This window comes from Macaca mulatta, chromosome 1 (genome assembly GCF_049350105.2).
Source record: "Macaca mulatta isolate MMU2019108-1 chromosome 1, T2T-MMU8v2.0, whole genome shotgun sequence".
Classification (NCBI taxonomy): Eukaryota; Metazoa; Chordata; class Mammalia; order Primates; family Cercopithecidae; genus Macaca; species Macaca mulatta.
In genome coordinates, this window is record NC_133406.1 from 216,843,478 (window position 1) to 216,863,023 (window position 19,546).

Genomic DNA, 19,546 nt, shown 5'->3' on the forward strand with positions numbered 1-19,546 from the left:
CGAAGCTCTCTGCCCTCCTCCGGGTGGCAAACATTTCAGAAATGATTCTGGGAGGGTGGAGTCTGAGTGTCTGAAGAGAGGGGTGGATGGCTCCGAGTCTGTGACTCACCCGTCCTCAGGTTGGCCCTGTCTCGACTGAGGGGCAGGGACCAGGCTGCATGACCCTTGAGGTCCCCTGGCTCCTGGGCAGCCCAGGCCTGCAGATGGAGCTGGAACCAGCCAGAAGTTTCCAGAAGAGCGTCCGCGTACCCGGGAGCTGGCTGGGGACCTCATCGTTCCTGAGAGTCCTGGGTCCAATTCCATTTCCAGGAATCTCCACAGCCCCACCCTGCCCAGCGAGGGAGGTAATTCTCCAAGTTGTCACTTGCCTACGAAGTATGGCAGAGTCAAGCCCAGGAATAAACGACTAGTAATATAATAGTAGCAGTAGTCAACGGCATAAGAAAGAGAGGAAGTCAACCGTGTTGCTTGGCAGTTTATGTACTTGATCACTCATCCTCCTGGTACCCTTGGCTCCATCATAGGTTGTATTATTGATATTTTACAAAGGAGGAAAATGTGGCTCACAGAGATTACTTGCCCCGGTTCATGAAAATACCCTGGGAAGCTTACTAAAAATACAGCTTCCCCAACCCCACCCCAGACCTGCTAAACTCATAGTTTCTAGGAATCTGGTTGTTTGCTTTTGAGGCAGAGCCTCACTTTTTTACCCAGGCTGGATTGCAGTGGCATGATCACAGCTCACTGCAGCCTCCACTTCCCCTGGCTCAGGTGATCCTCCCACCTCAGCCTCCCAAGTGGCTGGGACTACAAACACACACCACCATGCCTGGCTAACTTTTGTATTTTTTGTAGAGACGGGGTTTCACCCTGTTGACCAGGCTGGCCTCGAACTCCTGGGCTCAAGTGATCCTCTGCCTTGGCCTCCCAAAGTGCTGGGGGGAATCTGTATTTTTCATAAACTTCTTTGGTGATTCCTCTCAAGCAAGTTGAGGGACCAGTGCCGTTACACCATCACTTTCTCTCTCCAAAGCCTCAAATCAACTCCCTAGAGGGACCCCCATTACACCCACTGTTGCAACAGAGTTGAGGGTGGGGGTACTGCATGGCTGTGATGCCTGCAAACCTCTGACCTCCCGAGCTCCCGAATCTAGGAACATACAGGGCTTGCCTGAGTCTCCACCCAGAAAACTGGGCCAGCGGGACTGGAGCTCCTTCAGATTCCCAGACAGCCAGAGCCTCTGTGTCCCTCTCAAGTCTGAGTGTCAACCTGGACAGGGAGGCTGTGGCCTGATGTCACCAATGCTTGCCCCCTGTTGCTGTCCCCACCTGCATTCCAGACCATGGGACAGAAACAATAAGCTGAGGCAGGTATAGCCAGAGAGATGGAGGCAGCCCCCACCTCCCCTGCTGGTGCTGACGCTGACGGAACAACTCTGACCCCAGAGCCTGCTGCTCAGCCCCTTTGGCTACTGGAGCTCATTTTCCCTTCCCACTCTAAGAAAGAAGGGGACAAGCCAAAGATAAGCTTTGGCCAGTCCATATGAGAAGAACAGCAGTTGGAATTAACTGGAATGCAAGAACGACAGAGGGAGCGACGGGAGACTGAAGCAGGTACATTGTCAACACAGGCAGGGAGAAACTCACAGGCTTGGTTGCTGTCAGAGAAACAGCATGGAGGTTCAGAGCAGTCAGCTTGTTCTTAACGGGCGTAAGTCCAGGGAAGGGAATAAAAGAGAAAAGGAGAGGGGAGAAAGAAGAAAGACGAGCCAGGTACTATAGTAGGTATTTTACACATTTAACCTCACCTGAGTCTCCCAAGAGTTCTGCAAGATAGGCAATTGCTATAGTCTGAATGTTGGAGTCCCCCCCAAAATTTGTATGTTGAAACTTCATGTAATAGTAGCTAGAGGTGGGACCTTTGAGAGACCATGAAGACTATGCCCTCAATAATGGGATCAAGAGGCCAGCATGGTGATTCACACCAGTAATCCCAGCACTTTGGGAGGCCAAGGTGGGAGGATCCCTTGAGGCCAGGAGTTTGAGACCAGCCTGGGCAATATAGCGAGACCCTGACGCTACAAAAAATGCAAAAATTAGCCTGGTGTGGTGGTGCGTGCCTGTAGTCCCAGCACTCAGGAGGCTGAGGTAGGAGGATCACTTAAGCCCAAGAGGTTGAGGCTGCAGCGAGCCATGATCGCACCACTGCACTCCAGCCTGGGCAACAGATCAAGATCCTGTCTTGGAAAAAAAAAAAAAAAAAAACACAAAGGAATGGGATTAATACCCTTATAAAAGAGGTTGAGGAGAGTGCCCTAGCCCCTTCCACCACACAAGGACTCCACAAGAGGCGCCATCTGTGAGGCAGAGAGCGAGTCCTCACCAGACACTGAATCTGCTAGCACCTTGATCTTGAACTTATTGGTCTCCAGAACCGTATGAAATAAACTTTTATTATTTATAAATGACCCTGTCTAATGTATTTTGTTGTGGCAGCCCAAACAAACTAAGACAGTAACCATTCACTGATTCATTTTTCTTTTTCCTTTTTTTTTTTTGAGACAGAGTCTTGCTCTGTCGCCCAGGCTGGAGTACAGTGGCGCGATCTCAGCTCACTGCAAGCTCCGCCTCCCGGGTTCACGCCATTCTCCTGCCTCAGCCTCCTGAGTAGCTGGGAGTTTACAGGCGCCCGCCACCATCCCCGGCTAATTTTTTGTATTTTTAGTAGAGACAGGGTTTCACCGTGTTAGCCAGGATGGTCTCGATCTCCTGACCTCATGATCCGCCTGCCTCAGCCTCCCAAAGTGCTGGGATTACAGGCATGAACCACCGCGCCCAGCCCACTGATACATTTTAAAACATGTGTGAATTGAGAGCCCAGTTGTATGCGAAGCACTGTCCTCGGGAGTAGGGATACGGTCAGGCAGGCAAGTTCCCTGCTGTCTCGGAACGTGTCCTCCACTTACAGAGAAAGAAACTGAGGCCCAGAAAGAAGGCCAAGGTCCCCCTGTTAGTGAGTTAGAGGTACCAGAGTTTGGGATTTAAACCAAGGCTTGTATAACATCAAGTCATCTAATCTCTCTGCTCAGCCGCATGACCTTAGGGTTGACCATGTTTACAGAGGTCCCAGTGATGACTTCAGTGCTTCACCGGGGTAACGTCAACAAAGAGATACATGGGAACCAGTCCCCAGTAGTCAAAGGCATAAGAAAGAGAAGAAGTCAACCGTGTTGCTTGGCAGTTTATGGCATCACAGCCATGCAGTGCACCCACCCTCAACTCTGTTACAACAGCGGGTATAATGGGGGTCCCTCTAGGGAGCTGATTTGAGGCTACGGAGAGACAAGGTGATGGTGTAACAGCACTGGTCCCGTTAGTCCCCAGTACTGGAGCTGATCTGAGGCCATGGAGAGACAAAGTGATAGTGTAATGGCACTGGTCCCATTAGTACCCCACAGAAGCATGGGCTAGGAGAAAGCCATCAGCATTCCTAGAGCTTTCATTTAGCAAACGTCTGTCGGGGGCCAGACACTGTGCTGAAGGTTTCATGGTTCTTGGTTGAACATTTTCTTTTCTTTTTCCTTTTTCTTTTTCTTTTCTTTTTTTTTTTTTTTTTTTGAGACAAAGTTTCACTCTTGTCACCCAGGCTGGAGTGCAATGACCCCACCTCAGCTCACTGCAACGTCCGCCTCCAGGGTTCAAGCGATTCTCCTGCCTCAGCCTCCCAAGTAGCTGGGATTACAGGCGCCCACCACCACACCTGGCTAATTGTTGTATTTTTAGTGGAGATGGCTAACACCATGTTGGCCAGGCTGGTCATGAACTCCTGACCTCAGGTGATCTGCCTGCCTTGACCTCCCAAAGTGATGGGATTACAGGTGTGAGTCCGGCTAATTTTTTGTATTTTTAGTAGCGACGGGGTTTCACCATGTTAGCCAGGATGGTCTCGATTTCCTGACCTCATGATCCGCCCGCCTCGGCCTCCCAAAGTGCTGGAATTACAGGCGTGAGCCACCGCACCCGGCCCACTGATGCACCATGCCCAGACTAATTGAACATTTTCAATCAGACAGCAAAGTGGAAATGCTTGTCTTCAACTGTACAGATAATCAAACCACACTGGCTGAGTGCCTTCCCCAAGGTCATCCAGCTAGTAAGTGGTGGGACTGAATTGAAAGCCTAAGCCGGTTGGACTCCAAGATACACCCTGCCTCTCCAATGCACCTTCATTCATCTCTCCAGACTGCCTTGGGAGGATGGGCTAGAGGACCTGTTTAAATGGCTGTCTCCTGCTTAATTGGAAGCTCAAATCCCTCTTCGCTCTTGGTACAGATTCACTCACACTCACCCCTCACAGCAAATGTATGAAGATGAGTCTTGGAAAGCCCTTGTTCGACTGGGTCAATAGAAGATGGGAGAGAAAGGTTCTCCCCCAAAAGATGCTGTAAGAAAGAGCCACAGCAGAGCTTAGAAAGGGGTTTTCAAATAGGGCAGGGGATTCAGATTTTGCCTGAAGAGCTCACTGGTGCTCTCTCTCTCTCTCTGTCTCTCCAGTGAGGAGTCCCCGAGGCACTAGCAAGAGTGACAGGTGTAGTGTTGGTGGCCACCTGAGGTCCCAGGAAGGGGTGAGGGAGGGAAGCTCTGCTCTCTGGCTGGGGGCCGATAGAGCCTTCCCCTCACTGGCTCATTCTCTGAGACCCGACCCAGGTACACCTTCCTGATCACCTCCTGTCATAAGTGCCTGACTTCCCCTATAGGTTAGGGCCTGGCACAGGGTAGGTGCCAATGATTGTGAGGGGGAAAGAATCGAGATTGAGGGAATGGCAGGGCCAAGGGTGGGAAGAGGTGTGGTGCCGAACACCTGTTAACCTCAGTAGGGAAGGCACCAGGTTTGAGAGGCCAAATAAAGGATCCATAGCCAGCAAACGAAACATGGGGGTTTCAGGAGGCAGAGGTTGCAGTGAGTTGAGATCATGCCACTGCAGCCTGGACAACAAAATGAGACTCTGACTTGAAAGAAACAGAGAAAGAGAAGAGAAGAGAAGGAAAGGCAGGAGGGAAGGGAAGGAAGGAAAAGAAGGAAGGAAAAGAAACGTGGGGGTTTATTAGGGACTTGCCTACAGGGGAGAGAGTCCAGTGGTGGTGAACTGGACAGGAGAACCACCTTACATACAGAAATGGTCCGGGGCGGCAGGCTGGACAACATACCAGTGGCAGCCGACTTGCAAAACCTCAGCCCCTTGCAAACAGCATGCAGTTTATAGAGCATTTTCACTTAACAACCTCGCCTAATGACCTCCACCTGGCAATCTTCATGTAACCCAAAACTCAGGGCCTCAATCGCCTGTATGGTCAGTGTTCCATTGGAAGGGATGGGACAGGGGCTCCGATGTTCCTCGTAGGTAAGAAACAGGTTGGCCACTCCCAGATTCCTTAGCTTGGAATGCACATTCAGGTCTTCCACACAGGGTCATTTTTGGGGTGCTCTTCAGTTATCCCTATCGGGTGCGTTTACCCTGTATGAGGGCCCTGCAGTGGCCACTCTGGCAGCCTGAGCAGTTTGGACCGTGAAGCAGTAGGTGGCTCCCCAGCTCCTCCTGCCTGCCCCGCCACACACACATGACTGTGGTCAGGGCGGGGGCTGTGTAGTAACTGCTGGACTGGTGGAGGGACCAGGAGCCACACATTGCTGTTTTAGCCAGTGACAACTTCTGAGCACAAAACATTCACTCTTAGGTCATATTCCTTCCACCGTCTTCGTGAAGTCCCGGTGCCCCGTGTCACTGTCTCCATTTTTCAGAAAGCAGTCGGTTCCGGGAAGCTGAGCGCCTTCCCCAGGGCACCCGGTCAGCTGGGGCAGAATTCAGATCAGAACTTCCGACAGCTGGGATCTGCCCTCCATAAGCGACCAGGCCTGAGCCGTTCCCTCCTTTCCACTTTAACAGGGGCTGGGGCTGGGCAGAAAGGACCCAGCTGAGAGGAGGCGCAGTGCGGGGGACGCGGGGGACAGCTCCACCTGTCGCTGCTGCCCAGCAGGCTGGAGACACGGAACGGCCCCTCCCCTTGGCCCCCCGTACCCCATGCCATAGTTCTCATCCATTGTCATCGCACTGTCTCGGCGCTGCTATATTTAAGACGGTGCAGGCTCCGGGATCGCATTCTTCTCCCGGTGCCCGCTGAGCCGAGGGCAAGAAGAGAACAAGGACCCTCTCGGCCTCTGGAATCTTCTCCCCAGAGACTCCTAAGTGGGCACACTGCTCTGTGAGTCACCCCCGGAAATCAGGGCTGGGGAGGGATGCCTCCTGAGAGTCAGCCACTGGGGAGTGATTTCTGTGGGTGTGTGTGCGTGTGCGCGCGGTTGTGTGTTGTGAAAGGAGCCTGGGAAATGTGTGCTGAGGCAGCACCCAAGTGAAAATGGGAGGGGATTCCAGAAACCCCTGCCGCATCCCACTGTTCTGTGTGGCCCTGGGTCTTCTGAGAGCTGAGCGCTCTGTGATGTGAAAGTTGCAAAAAAAAAAAAAAAAAAAAAAAAAAAAAAAAAAAAAAAAAAAGGGTGGGGGCTGCCCTGGGAACTGGAGTCTTTCCTGCGATGGAGCAGCGATCAGCGATCAGCGGGAGCCGGCTAAGCTGGCAAGCTCCACGAACTCAGAGCGGAGCTGGCTGAGCCGGGCTTGGCCAGCCCCACAGGCAGGGAAAGAGAGCGAGCCCTCAGATCCCAAATCTTAGAGCTGGAAGGGATTTCATCCAGGGCCTGGCAGGAAACCGAGGCCCAGACGGGAAAGGAGTTGCCTCAGCTCATGACTGGCAAGGGCAGGAATCGGCCTCGCGGAAGCTGGTGGAGCCCCTGGCTAAGAACGCGTCCCGGCCTGTGCCGCCCGCTGAGCGCAGGATGTGTCTCTGCTCCCAGCCACCCCACCCCGCCTCCAACGCAGCTCCCCTGCCGGCAGTTCTCGGAGGGGTCTTGGCTCAACTGCTATGTATTTCTCTTTCCCTCCTGAAGAAGGGGAGAGGCCTCCTCTGCAGATGGAGGCTTGGGAGCAAAGCAGAGGGGAATTGGGAAGGCCACGCAAGTGGGACCTCTGACCCAGATTTCTGCACCCCAAGAGAAGGAAAAGGGGGCAGTTTCCCCTTCACGCAGGCACACACAGTGTTCTCGGAAGAGGCACCCTGGTCCTTCGGGAAAGGGCAGGGAGGCCGCAAACTTGTCCCTGCTTAATCCCACGCATCAGTCAGTGCTTTAAAAAGAATTGGTGGCTCATCCGCTAAAGCCAGGGGTCTGGTTGCTGGAGGCCCCGAGGTCAGGGACACGCGCCAGGCCCCTGCCCGCTGTGCTAATCGGGAACAGAGCATCCAGGGGAAGGGAGCCAGTGGCTGGTGCCAGGGGAAGGGAGCCAGTGGCTGGTGCCAGGGAATGTTAACTCTCAGCCACTGGAGCCAGGGCCATCGTGTCCCAGGAAAGCTGGGGCAGAGTAGGGGGTCCTGGCTCCACCTAGGGTGGTACCCAGCAGCTGTCCTCCTGGGCCATGAGGAAGAAAGAGCAGAATGAGCAGAGCTAGTCACTTCTTTGTGTGCAGGGAGAACTTCTTCCATCAGGAGGGGGTGATATGAAGCCAAAGAGGGTGACTGTCCCATTATGTCATTTGAGATGATTAACAGGAGCCCAGGGAGCTTTAGGGGCAGCCCTTGGTCCCAGCTAATGCTGCAGCCATCCATTCTCTTTTCCTGATGCCCACAACTGCAGACACCCAAAAGGAGCAAACTTCTAGGAAGTAGAAGGGGTAAAAGCCCACTAAGACTGACCCTCCGCAGCCCCAGCCCCCGACACCCCCACCACATGCCCCTTCCAGGCCAAGGGCTCTCCAGTAAAGCCAGTGGGTTCACCTTCCATGTCATGGACTTAGAGAAATGCTCACCTGGGTGCTGTGTTCACGTCCAGGCAGAAGACAGCCTATACATGTACACACACAAACACACACACGCACACACACACAAACGCGCACACACACACACACAAACGCACACACGCACACACACACAAACGCACACACACACACTCTGCCACCTCCAGCAGGCCCCCCTAGAGAGGCAGGGGCCGCACAGAGACGACCCCACAGAAGCTGACAGGAGCGGGCCAAGGCAGGCGGTCGTCCCTCTTCTGTTTCCATCCCCACGTCTGGGCAGGAACCCTCCCATGCCAGAAGTCTGCAGACCAGGAGTCCCACCTGGAGGAGGTGTGAAAGCCATTCCAGGGATTCCAGCTTCAGCATCAGAGGGGCCCTCAGAGACCCAGCAGTGACAGAAGCCTGGATCTGAGAAACAACTTAGTGCAAAAATCCACAGCCAGAAAGCGCACGGGCCTCCCACACCCCTTACTTGCCTCTCCATATCCATGGATCAGCTTCCTGAGCCTCCCCCGGGTCAATGTGATCCAGCCCCACTGGGCGCCATGAGGGGCCTAGACCTGAGCCTCAGGAACGCAAAGGAGATGTGTACATTGCAATCCCCTTATGAAGAGAAAGGCCCTGTGGCCCACCGTGTCCCCAGTCTCTGCCATGGCCTCGCCTTGAGTGGACATATGACATAGAGGTCAGAAGGGCTAGGGGTTGGGCTAAAGATTGGCTGCCAGTCATGGCCCTATCACCATGCTGGGTGACCTTGGGCAAGTACTGCCCCTGTTCATCAGTAAAATGGGATAATAATGGTGCTGTCCTCATTTGGGTTATTGCAGGGACTGGGGATAATGCATTTGAAAACTAACATGGGCCTGGCACATAGTAAGTTCTCACTATCGTTACTTTTAATTCACTTACAATCTTGTTGAACAGTCAAGATGCACAGATACAAAATAATTACATAGAGAAGGCATTGTCTGAATCAATGCTAAATTGTGGAGTGCTAGAAAATAAGTACGAAATAAATTAGAAGAGGGAAAATTCTAGGTGGCCTGTAGTTTTTCAGAACGGCTTCTTAGAAAAATAATGCTAATGTCTAACACTTATGTTGTACTTACTAAGCCCCAAGCACTCATCTAACCTTCACAACTACCCTGGGAGGTTGGTAGACCCATTTTACAGATGAGGAAACCAAGTCATGAGTCTTTCCCAAGGTTACACACTTGTAAGCTGGGATGAGGAGCTGGGATCACACCCTGTGGGCTGGATTCAGAGTCTTTGTGCTAACTAGCATGCCCTCAGTTGGGGTTTGAAGCATGACTAGAGTTAAGCAGGCCAGGAGGAGGGGGAAGGGTGTGCAGGGAGAGGAAACCAGAGCAGGCAAAGGCTCAGAGGTAGGACTGAGCGTGGCCGGTGCAGGAAGAATTGGGACACCTGCCCATCCTGAGTCAAAGACAGAGCCGTGGACATCACAGTTTCAATCACTCATTGTCTGGGGAGCTGAGGCCCAGAGAAGGGAAAACCTTGCCCCAGATCATACAGCGAGACAAGGGCTGGGCTGCAGCTGGAAGCAGCTAGAAGCCAGGGCCCCACTCCCTAACGTGGGGCTCTGCTCACTCAGCTGGGGAGCACGTGTTGTAGAGGAGAAGCCAGGCTCAGAGCCTAAAGCCTGCCTCTGCCACCTTGGGCAGGTCCCTCTCCCTCTCAGACCTCAGTTTCCCTGTCTGCCCACTATAGAGAGGACACCCCCACCCACCCCCCATCCTGCCAGCCTCCTAGAGATGTTGGGAAGACTGCATGGGAGGGGACAGGCAGGCACCTGGTGGAATGACCGTGGACCTTGGCCTTGACAGGTTGTTGCTCTCGTAACCATGACTCTGCCGCACAGCTTGGGAGGTGCGGGGGACCCCCGGCCCCCCCAGACCATGGAGGTCCACAGGCTGGAGCACCGACAGGAGGAGGAGCGGAAGGAGGAGCGGCAGCACAGCCTGCGCATGGGCTCCTCCGTGCGGAGGCACACCTTCCGCAGCAGGTGGGAGCCACGGGGTCCCTGCCCAGCCACTGCCCTGCCTCCGGTCTGAGGAGGGAGGCCCAACCTAGCCCTCTGGAGGCTCCAACCTGATGGGGGGAGGGACATCCCTGCTTTCTGAGCCCCCTATCTGAGGAAGGAGACACAATTGGCTCTCTGGAGACCCCCATGTGATGGAAGAGGCACAGCCCTGTCCTCTGGAAACCCTGTTTGAGGAGGGAAGCACATTCAGTGTTGGGGGGGATGCAGCCTTGCTTTCTGAGACTGGTATGAGGAGGGAGGCACAGCCCTGCCTTTTGGTGCCCTGAGGCTGAGGTGGGCAAATGCAGCCCTAATCTCAGGGAGCCCCCAGCCAATCCCTCAGGAGCCGTTCACTCCCCTCCTTCTGAGAGCAGCGAGGAAGAGCATGAGTTCAGCGCCGCAGACTACGCCCTGGCAGCAGCCCTGGCTCTGACGGCCTCCTCTGAGCTGTCTTGGTAAGTCAGAGTTGCTTCCCAGGGAGCCCTGGCTGAGAAGGGGCCATCCTGTCCAGTCCCCGGCCTCCCTGCTGGCCTGTCACCCTGAGTATAAAGAACCTGCCCAAAATCCCACATCTAGAATAAGGGTTTAGACAGGATTTTAAGCCCAGTGCTGCCTGCCCACAAAGCCCACACACCACCTTCTGGAAGGGTGCACGTGTCATAGCTGGGGACATCCCCAAGGGAGAGGGTGGGGGCCCACCTCACCGACAGGCTTCCAGGCTTCACATGGTAGGGAGGGAGCTAGGAATAGGACAGAAGGAGCAAGTAAACCAGGCCCCAGTTTCCCACAAGGCCAGAGACTGAGGAAGCCTCTGAGTGTGCCGGCTTAGAGAAGCAGCGTCCGGCTTGGGGCAGGCCCCTGGGCTAGGAGGGTTGGGTCGTGGTCCTGGCTGACCTGAAGCAGGTTGCTGAGCCTCAGTCCCTGCCCTATAAAATAGGGACACTAAGGCCTGGCCACTTGAGTATTGTGAAAACAAGATGAACAAAGGTTTGCAAAAGAGCCTTGAAAACGATGAAAACAGTCAACTGTTTATTAAGCACCGACTGTAAGCAGGGCCCTTCCAGGCCTTTTTGGAGGCAAGGGAAGATGCAAAGTCATACATGTCCTCCCAAAGTTTAAAGCATCCTGGCACTTCTGGGCATGGGGAATGGAACTGGCCAGGATGCCCCTGGTGCCCCCATCCCTGCCTGAGCCCCAGTGGCCTCTGTCACGGCAGGGAAGCCCAGCTGAGACGCCAGACGTCTGCCGTGGAGCTGGAGGAGCGAGGGCAGAAGCGGGTGGGCTTCGGCAATGACTGGGAGAGGACCGAGATCGCCTTCCTGCGGACCCACCGGCTGCTGCGCCAGAGGCGGAACTGGAAGATGCTGAGGCAACGGGTAAGGGTGTGGGCTGTGGAGCCCCCAGGGCCTGGGACCTGCAACGCACCACTTGCTGCCATCCTCACCCCCTTCCCAAGAGTCAGGACGTCCTAGGCAGAGTCCAGGCTTTGGGTTTGCATCTGATGCCTGTACACTCACGCAGTGTGAGCCTGGGCAAGTGCAACCCTGTTCCTGAGCCTCAGTGCTCTCATCTGTAAAACAGAGCTGGGTACAGTGGCTCATGCCTGTAATCCCAGCACTTTGGGAGGCCAAGGTGGGTGGATCACCTGAGGTCAGAAGTTCGAGACTAGCCTGGCCAACATGGTGAAACCCTGTCTCTACTAAAAATATGAAAATTAGCCGGGCCTGTAATCCCAGCTACTTGGGAGACTGAGGCAGGAGAATCGCTTGAACCCGAGAGGCAGAGGTTGCAGTGAGCCAAGATCACACTGCTGCACTCCAGCCTGGGCTACAGAGTGAGACTCCATCTCAAAATTAAAAAAATAAATAAATAAAGTAAAATAGACATCATTGTAACAATTATCAGTGCTGAGGTGGGATTTAAATGAGACTGGGTTTGGAAAGTGACTTTCCCGCTGCCTAGAACACAGAAGGCCCTCAGGAAACGCTAGCCCTGATGAGTATCAGGATTTGAGCCACTCTCCACGTCTCTTCCCCAGCTCCCACTTACACAGGCTCTCTCGGTGTTGTGTCTTTCACCCCCACACCCCCACAGCGGGCAGGGGATTTTGCTATCATCCCCATTTTACAGATAAGGACACTGAGGACCTGCCTATGGTACCACAGCTAGTTAATACCTTGACCCCAGGCCAGCTGGCTCCGAAGCCCATGCCCTGCCCACAGTGCCACCCTGCTCTGCTAGTGCAGGGGACCGGGAACTCCAGCCCATGTGGGTCTAACTACAGAGTCTAGGTGTCAGTGGGGAGGTAATGGCGAAGATGGCAGAGAGGTGGTCCCTGGCTCACAGCGTCATACACCTCCTTCCGCCTCCAGACAGAGGAGAAGGTCCAGGAGGCCAAGGAGCTGAGAGAGCTGTGCTCTGGCCGCGGGCCCTGGTTCTGGATCCCTCTTCGCTCCCATGCTGTCTGGGAGCACACCACGGTCCTGCTGACCTGCACTGTCCAGGCCTCGCCACCACCCCAGGTCACCTGGTAAGCCGCTGGGGCAGGAGGGGGTTCTGGGCCTCTGGGGTCACGAGTGAGTTCCTCACATCCAATACTTCTGCCAGGACTTCTTGTTGTGGACCCGTGAACCCTGAGCTCTGTCCACCCACCAAATAGAGCAGCTGCTGAGGAACCAGACCTGGGTTGTTTTTTAGAGGCGGGGTCTCGCTCAGGCTGGAGTGCAGTGGAGTGATCATAGCTCACTGCAGTGTTGACTCCTGGGCTCAAGAGATCCTCCCACCTCAGCCTCCCAAGTAGCTGGGACCACAAGCACAAGCCACCACGCCCAGCTTAGGCCTGGGTTATTCTTAGCTGCCCCCCAGCCAGCCTGGGGCTGGAAGACTGGGCCCCTGGGGAGCCAGCCCTCATAAAAATATAATTCTGGTCTCATGAGAAAGCAGGTGCTGCAAGCTGGGTGTCTCCAGGGTTGAGGATGATGGTGAGAGGCGGGACACGGGCCAAGGGGCAGGGAGAAGATGGGGAGGGCAGGGCCTACAGAGAAGGAGCACAGGCCTCAGGGGCAGGGGGGAGCTTTGTGTTCCCACCCTCGCTTTCTCTCTCTCTACTCAGTGTGAGGTCTCAGCCATGCCTCTTAAACTCCCTGGTCCTGCCTCCATTTCCTATTTTGAAGAATGGATTGAAGGCCTCCTGTCCAGCTTGTGTGTGATGAGAATTTAATACAATAGCATGGAAACCTCAGAACTTGAAAAGGGCTGGGAAAACAGGAAATGCCATTCCTGGGAGGGTAGAACGCCAGAGGCTAGGCCTCACTTGGGGAGGGGCAGAGCAGGGGCAGGGGTCTCCTGCACAGGCACAGATCGGGGTGGGCATGGCCGCGGCCCACGTCTCAGTCTCACCACAGAAGAAGACACGTCATTCACATGGCTTAGCTACTCTTTCCTGAGTGCCCCCTGTATCTAAGGCCCATTGCCCAGTACCCTGGGGGATGAGGAAGTGGTTTCAACAAATATTTACTGAGAGTGTCATCTGTCCCAGGACCTGACTGAGGCACTGGGGCACAGAAATAACCAAACAAGCCCAGGCCCACTTCCAGCACTTTGGGAAGCCAAGGAGGGAGGATCACTTGAACCTAGGAGTTTGAGAACATCCTGGGCAGCTGGGAGACCCCATCTCTACAAAAAATTTAAAAATTAGCTGGGCGTGTGGCCTGCACTTGTAGTCCCAGCTACTTGGGAAGCTGAGGTCAAGGCTGCCGTGTACCATGATTGCACCACTGCACTCCATCCTGGATGACAGAGTAAGATCCTGTCTCACAGAAAAAAATAAAAAAGCAGCCAGGCACGGTGGCTCACACCTGTACTCCCGGCACTTTGGGAGTCCGAGGCAGGTGGATCACCTGAAGTCAGGAATTCGAGACCATCCTTGCCAACATGGTGAAACCCTGTCTCTACTAAAAATACAAAAATTAGTTGAGCGTGGTGGCGGGTGCCTGTAATCCCAACTACTTGGGAGGCTGAGACAGGAGAATCACTTGAACCCGGGAGGCAGAGGATGCAGTGAGCTGAGATTGCACCACTGCACTCCAGCCTGGCGACAGAACGAGACTCTGTCTCAAAAAAGAAAAGAAAGGAAATAACCAGACACAATCTCACCTTCAAGGAACTAACTCTTAGCCCAGAAAAGAAACATCAACATGCAAAGAAGTATATTCGTGGGTGATATTTGAGATCAAAGAGTCTGGGTGAAAAGGAAGAAGGGGCTACCTCAGCCCATAGAATCCAGGAAGGCTTCTCAGAAGAGGCTGTATATCAGCCAGATCTTGACAGGGAACAGCCGATGGTCTAGCAGGAGAGAGAATAGAGGCACAAATAATGGAAAACACAAAGGAAAACAGCAGCCTCTTATACGTGAATCCACATTACAATGACCCAGAACTTCACTCTCATTTGAGCATCAGTGCCATTCATGAGATAGGAACTATTACACCCATTTCACAGGTAAGGATATCAAGGCTCAGAGAGGTAGTGTGACTTATCTAAGGTCACACAGCCAATGTGAGCTAGGATTCAAATTCAGGTCTCCTGCCTCTAAGCCCATAACTCTTTCAACTGGCCTAGAGAGTAGGAGAGTGATTATTACTGCTATGGGATAATTAAGGAATCAGAGAGACCAGGGGGTTGAGGAGGCATTATTTAATTATTTAGTTAATCCAACCCAGTCGGATTAACATCCAAAGGACTGAGCCCCGAACAAAGAGTCCGGTGACCTTTTAAACATTTTGTGGGTTGGGGGCAGGGGAGATCTGTGCAGGGGGAAGCATATTACAGAAGCGAGAAACAAAGACAGGTATTCAATTAAGACATGCATTACATCATTTCTTACTTTTCAAGGAAAAACGTGTTTTACGACTTGAGTGTATCTGTCTAGTGGCCTTGCAGCTGCACAGCTAGAGAAACAGGGTCTTCACAATGCCTGGGAAAGGAGGAGATAAGGCTCACTAGCCACAGAAGAACACGCAGTTAATTTTTAAAGGATTCCAGCTCTTTCTCTTCCTCAGGGGGAATTGGGTTTTCTTACATACAGCTGAGTTTGTGCTTACACATTCTTTAAGTTTTCTTTTAATTCCTGTTCCATTACAAGTGTTACTTTCCTTAAAGCACATATAATGCTTCAGAAGTCAGAGAAATAGAAATCACTCAGGCCAGGAGCCATCAAGAAAGGCATCTTGAGGGAGCTGGCCTCAGGGCTGGTCATTGCCAGCTGGAATTTATTCCAAAAAGTATGCCAAGTACCCTGCTGGGCTCTGGGATGCTGTGGGGACCGGGTGGTCCCTGCAGGCAAGTTACTGGTTCCACTAGGAGGACTGCTCCCAGCGTTGGTCGGGCCAAGTGGAGGTTAGCATCTCAGCTGTCCTGGCCCCACAGCCAAGCTCTGCTCAGCCCTGGCACTGAGGCCCACATCGAAGGCATTTGGAAACCTCTTGGGATTTGTTTCTACCCCTGCCAACGAGGTTGCCACAACAGGGAGCTGAGCATTCCTGACAACTGGCAGAAGCCAAGCTCAGGTCCACCTCCAGCCCAGGCAACTCAGGTGGCCCCTGGTACTCCTGGCTTGATGGATCTGGTTTTCCATCATCAGTCACATCAGGCAGGGCCACATGTTGCCCCAGGACTGACCTCCAGAGGTTCTGTCCAGCCTCAGGGCTGGAGGAATATTCCAGCTCACCTGGCGTATTAGACAAGTCTATTCATTCAATGATTATCATTATTATTATTATTTAGAGATAAGGTCTCACTCTGTTGCCAGGCTGGAGTGCAGTGGTTCAATCACAGCTCACTGCACCTCAACTTCCTGGGCTCAAGCGATGCTCCCACCCCAGCCTCCCAAGTAGCTGGGACCACAGGCATGTGCCACCACACCTGGCTAACTTTTTAATTTTTTGTAGAGACAGAGTCTCACTATGTTGCCCAGGCTGGTCTCGAACTCCTGGTCTCAAGTATTCCTCCCATCTCAGTCTCCCAAAGCTCTGGGAATACAGGCATGAGCCACTATGCCTGGTCTTATTTTCTTTTTTTAAAGCTTTTTTTTTTTTTTTTTTTTTAAGATGGAGTCTCATTCTGTTGCTCAGCCTGGAGTGCAGTGGCACCATCTCAGCTCACTGCAGCCTCCACCTCCCGGGTTCAAGCGATTCTCCTGCCTCAGCCTCCCAAGTAGCTGGGATGACAGGCACCTGCCGCCATGCCCAGCTAAATTTTTTGTGTGTATTTTTAGTAGAGATGGGATTTCACCATTTTGGCCAGGCTAGTCAGGAACTCCTGACTTCCCCACCTCAGCCTCCCTAAAGCAGTCTTTTTTTTTTTTTTTTTTTTTTTTTTTTTTTTTGAGACGGAGTCTCACTCTGTCCCCCTTGCTGGAGTGCAGTGGCCGGATCTCAGCTCACTGCAAGCTCCGCCTCCCGGGTTCAGGCCATTCTCCTGCCTCAGCCTCCCGAGTAGCTGGGACTACAGGCGCCCGCCACCTCGCCCGGCTAGTTTTTTTGTATTTTTTAGTAGAGACGGGGTTTCACTGTGTTAGCCAGGATGGTCTCGATCTCCTGACCTCGTGATCCACCCGTCTCGGCCTCCCAAAGTGCTGGGATTACAGGCTTGAGCCACCGCGCCCGGCCTAAAGCAGTCTTAAAAAGTAAAATCGAACACCAAAATATGTGAGGCCAAAAAAAAGATGTAGATAAATAACAGAAATCTCACTCCTTTTGAGGTCCTTGCAGAGCCAGACCCTGGGCAGGCCCCTCACTTCCCCTGTCCCAGTCAAGCTTGTTTTGTCACTGGCTGCCACTTCAGGTGGTCCTCTGCTTGTACCTTCAAGGGCCTGATGGCACAGGCAGAGACTGAGGCCCAGAGAGAGGGAGGGGTGAGCGTTGAGGTCTCCGGCTGTCTCGGCCATGCCAGAGCTGCAGCAGCTGCTTTTTCCAGGAAAAGAAAAGCTGGCCAGGCTGAGGTGTCTGGAATCTTCCTGACAGGTGCGTGGTAGGGGGCCTAACCCTGGCCCCCAGGCCTGGAGAGCTGGGGAGATTGAGCACCCAGATTAGACATCACCCTCTCTGCGGGAGGTTTAGCCGGGGTCCTTTCAGGAGGGGGCCAGACTGGGGGCTGCGTGGTGGGGCATGGGTGTGGCTGTGTTTGGTTGCCCTGGAGACAAACAGGGCATGAATGAGGCCAGGTCCAGGGAAGGAAGTGGACTGAGGCCGGGGTGCCCTCTCTCTGGGAGGCCTCCTCTTCAACCTCAACCACCCACCCAGGGCAGAGAGAAGAATTCATCCTGTGAGACTCCCTTCCATGGCCTCAGGGACACAGAGGCCCAGAGAGGGGTACGGAGTTGCCCAAGGTCACACAGCAAGCTGTGTCAAAACCCAGGTCTCCTAAGTGTCACTCATCCTCACTCCTCAGCTCCTACTGCTTAGGCCTCCAGGACCCTAGGCCACCCCAATGTCCTGTCCACACAGCAGGGGGAACAAGACCCAAGTTCACAGAAAATAAGGGCAACATCCCGGGCAGGGTGATCCGCTTTACTACCCTTGGGAATCAGCAGAGGACATTAAGAAAAACAATTTTTTTTTGGGGGGGACAGGGTCTTGCTCTATCACCCAGGCTGGAGTGCAGTGGTGCAATCGTGGTTCACTGCAACCTCTAACTCCTGGCCTCAAGCAGTCCTCCTGCCTCAGCCTCCTGAGTAGCTAGGGCAACAGGCACACCCCACCACAACCAGCTAATTATTTTAAAGAATATTTTGTAAAGATGAGGTCTTGCTATATTGCCCAGGGTGGTCTTGAACTCCTGGCCTCAAGCAATCATCCAGCCTTGGCCTCCCAAAGTGTTGGGATTACAGGCATGAGCTACCGCATCTGGCCTCACCAGAGGATTTTCAAAATACGGATCTGAGGGTCTCACCCCCAGAAATTCTGATTTCATTGATTTGGGATGCAGCCTGGACCTGGAGTTTTGTTTTGTTTTTAATGGCTTACATAAGCTAGAAGCTTGTTTTCTTCCATCTAAATGCCTGGATGCAGATTCCCCAGGGACTGAGCTCCAGATCACTCCTGGAGGGTCAACCCTGAGCTTCAGGGTGTGAGACAGCCACCAGCACCTCCCTGTTCCTGCCAAGGACAAAGGGAACGATGACGTGAAAGGGGGCAAAGGGTGTCATCGGGGCAGCCACATGACTCTTGTCCCCGCTTGCTGTTGACAATACTAAGTCATACGACCACACCTAGCAGAAAGAGAGGCAAGGAGATATGTCATATATTGGGTGACCCATGAGTAAATTCTATTTCCCCCTGAGAATGGATATTGGACAACAATTAGCAGTTTCTGATGCAAATTCCCACAGCCTTATGTTCAAAAACTGGGCATGGAGATTTTTGAAAGCTCCTCCAGCTATTGTAATGAGAACCAAAAAGAACAGCCATCCTCAGGGGTTGGGAAGAGAGGCAGGGGTCTGGGGTTCCTTCCCTGGCAAGCCCCTTCAGAGGGAAGGGAAAAGCTGGGGCCTGGTCCTAGGGTACCCCTGGGGATGGCTGGGTAGGGGGAGGGGCAGCTGCCCCTAATTACAGGCTCCTTCTTCTCTGCCCCCAGAAGGGAAACAAACCCTTAAGGACCTGTGGTATGTGGGCACAGGGGAAAGCCTTTATATGCTCATCCCATTTAATTATCACAGCAGCCCTGTGAGGGCCAGTGCGTTCATACCCCCATTTCACAGGTCAGGACAACTGAGGCTCAGAGTGGCGTAAGTGCTGCTCCGATCGCACCAGCAAGTAAGCGACACAAAACTGCAACTGAAGGCCAGGCATGGTGGTTCACGCCTATAATCCCAGCACTTTGGGAGGCTGAGGCGGGTGGATCACCTGAGGTCAGGAGTTCGAGACCAGCCTGGCCAACATGGGGAAACCCGTCTCTACTAAAAATACTAAAATTAACTGGGTGTGGTGGGGGCACCTGTAATCCCAGCTACTCGGGAGGCTGAGGCAGGGAGAATTGCTTGAATCTGGGAGGCGGAGGTTGCAGTGAGCTAAGATCGCACCACTGCCCTCCAGCCTGGGCGACAGAGCAAGACTCCATCTCAAAAAACAAAACAAAACGAAACAAAAACCTGCAGCTGGAATCCCCGTCCGAGAGACTCCAGACCCCTCCCACTTGGAACACACTGCCTGCCACAGACTGCTGTGTCTCCACAGGTACAAAAATGACACAAGGATTGATCCCCGCCTCTTTCCTGCCGGAAAATACCGAATCACCAACAACTACGGGCTGCTGTCCCTGGAGATTAGGAGGTGAGACTGGGGACCTGGAGAGACCCATGACCCCGGGCCCTGCCACTGCCGAGTCCAGAGCAGGATCCCAAACCCTTCCTCAGAGCCGCGGCCCAGGTTCACCTTCTTCAGAAGTCTCTGGGGTGCTGGTGAAAATACTGATTCCTGGGACAGGACAGACCCTCCCCTTACCCCCAGAGATTCAGACTAAGCAGGTCTGGAACGGAGCCCAGGAATTGATATTTAACACACACCCACTATGTGATTTCGATGCCTTGAGATACACGGTGAGAAAT

General features: G+C 53.5%; 1 protein-coding gene across 4 annotated transcripts in view; it reads left to right on the forward strand.

Moving 5' to 3' along the window:
* The first annotated feature begins 5,700 nt into the window (after positions 1 to 5,700).
* The window catches only part of MYOM3 (myomesin 3), a 59,926-nt gene continuing 46,080 nt past the window's right edge, over positions 5,701 to 19,546 (forward strand). For all 4 annotated transcript variants that reach the window (XR_013405951.1, XM_077969917.1, XM_028838163.2 and 1 more), the window contains exons 1-6: positions 5,701 to 6,261; positions 9,746 to 9,924; positions 10,317 to 10,397; positions 11,159 to 11,318; positions 12,315 to 12,472; positions 19,176 to 19,271. Coding sequence is in view for 3 of the 4 variants with exons in the window: in XM_077969917.1 (XP_077826043.1) it covers positions 9,764 to 9,924; positions 10,317 to 10,397; positions 11,159 to 11,318; positions 12,315 to 12,472; positions 19,176 to 19,271 (656 nt within the window). In the remaining variant the exon portion in view is untranslated. The remainder of the gene's footprint in view (positions 6,262 to 9,745; positions 9,925 to 10,316; positions 10,398 to 11,158; positions 11,319 to 12,314; positions 12,473 to 19,175; positions 19,272 to 19,546) is intronic.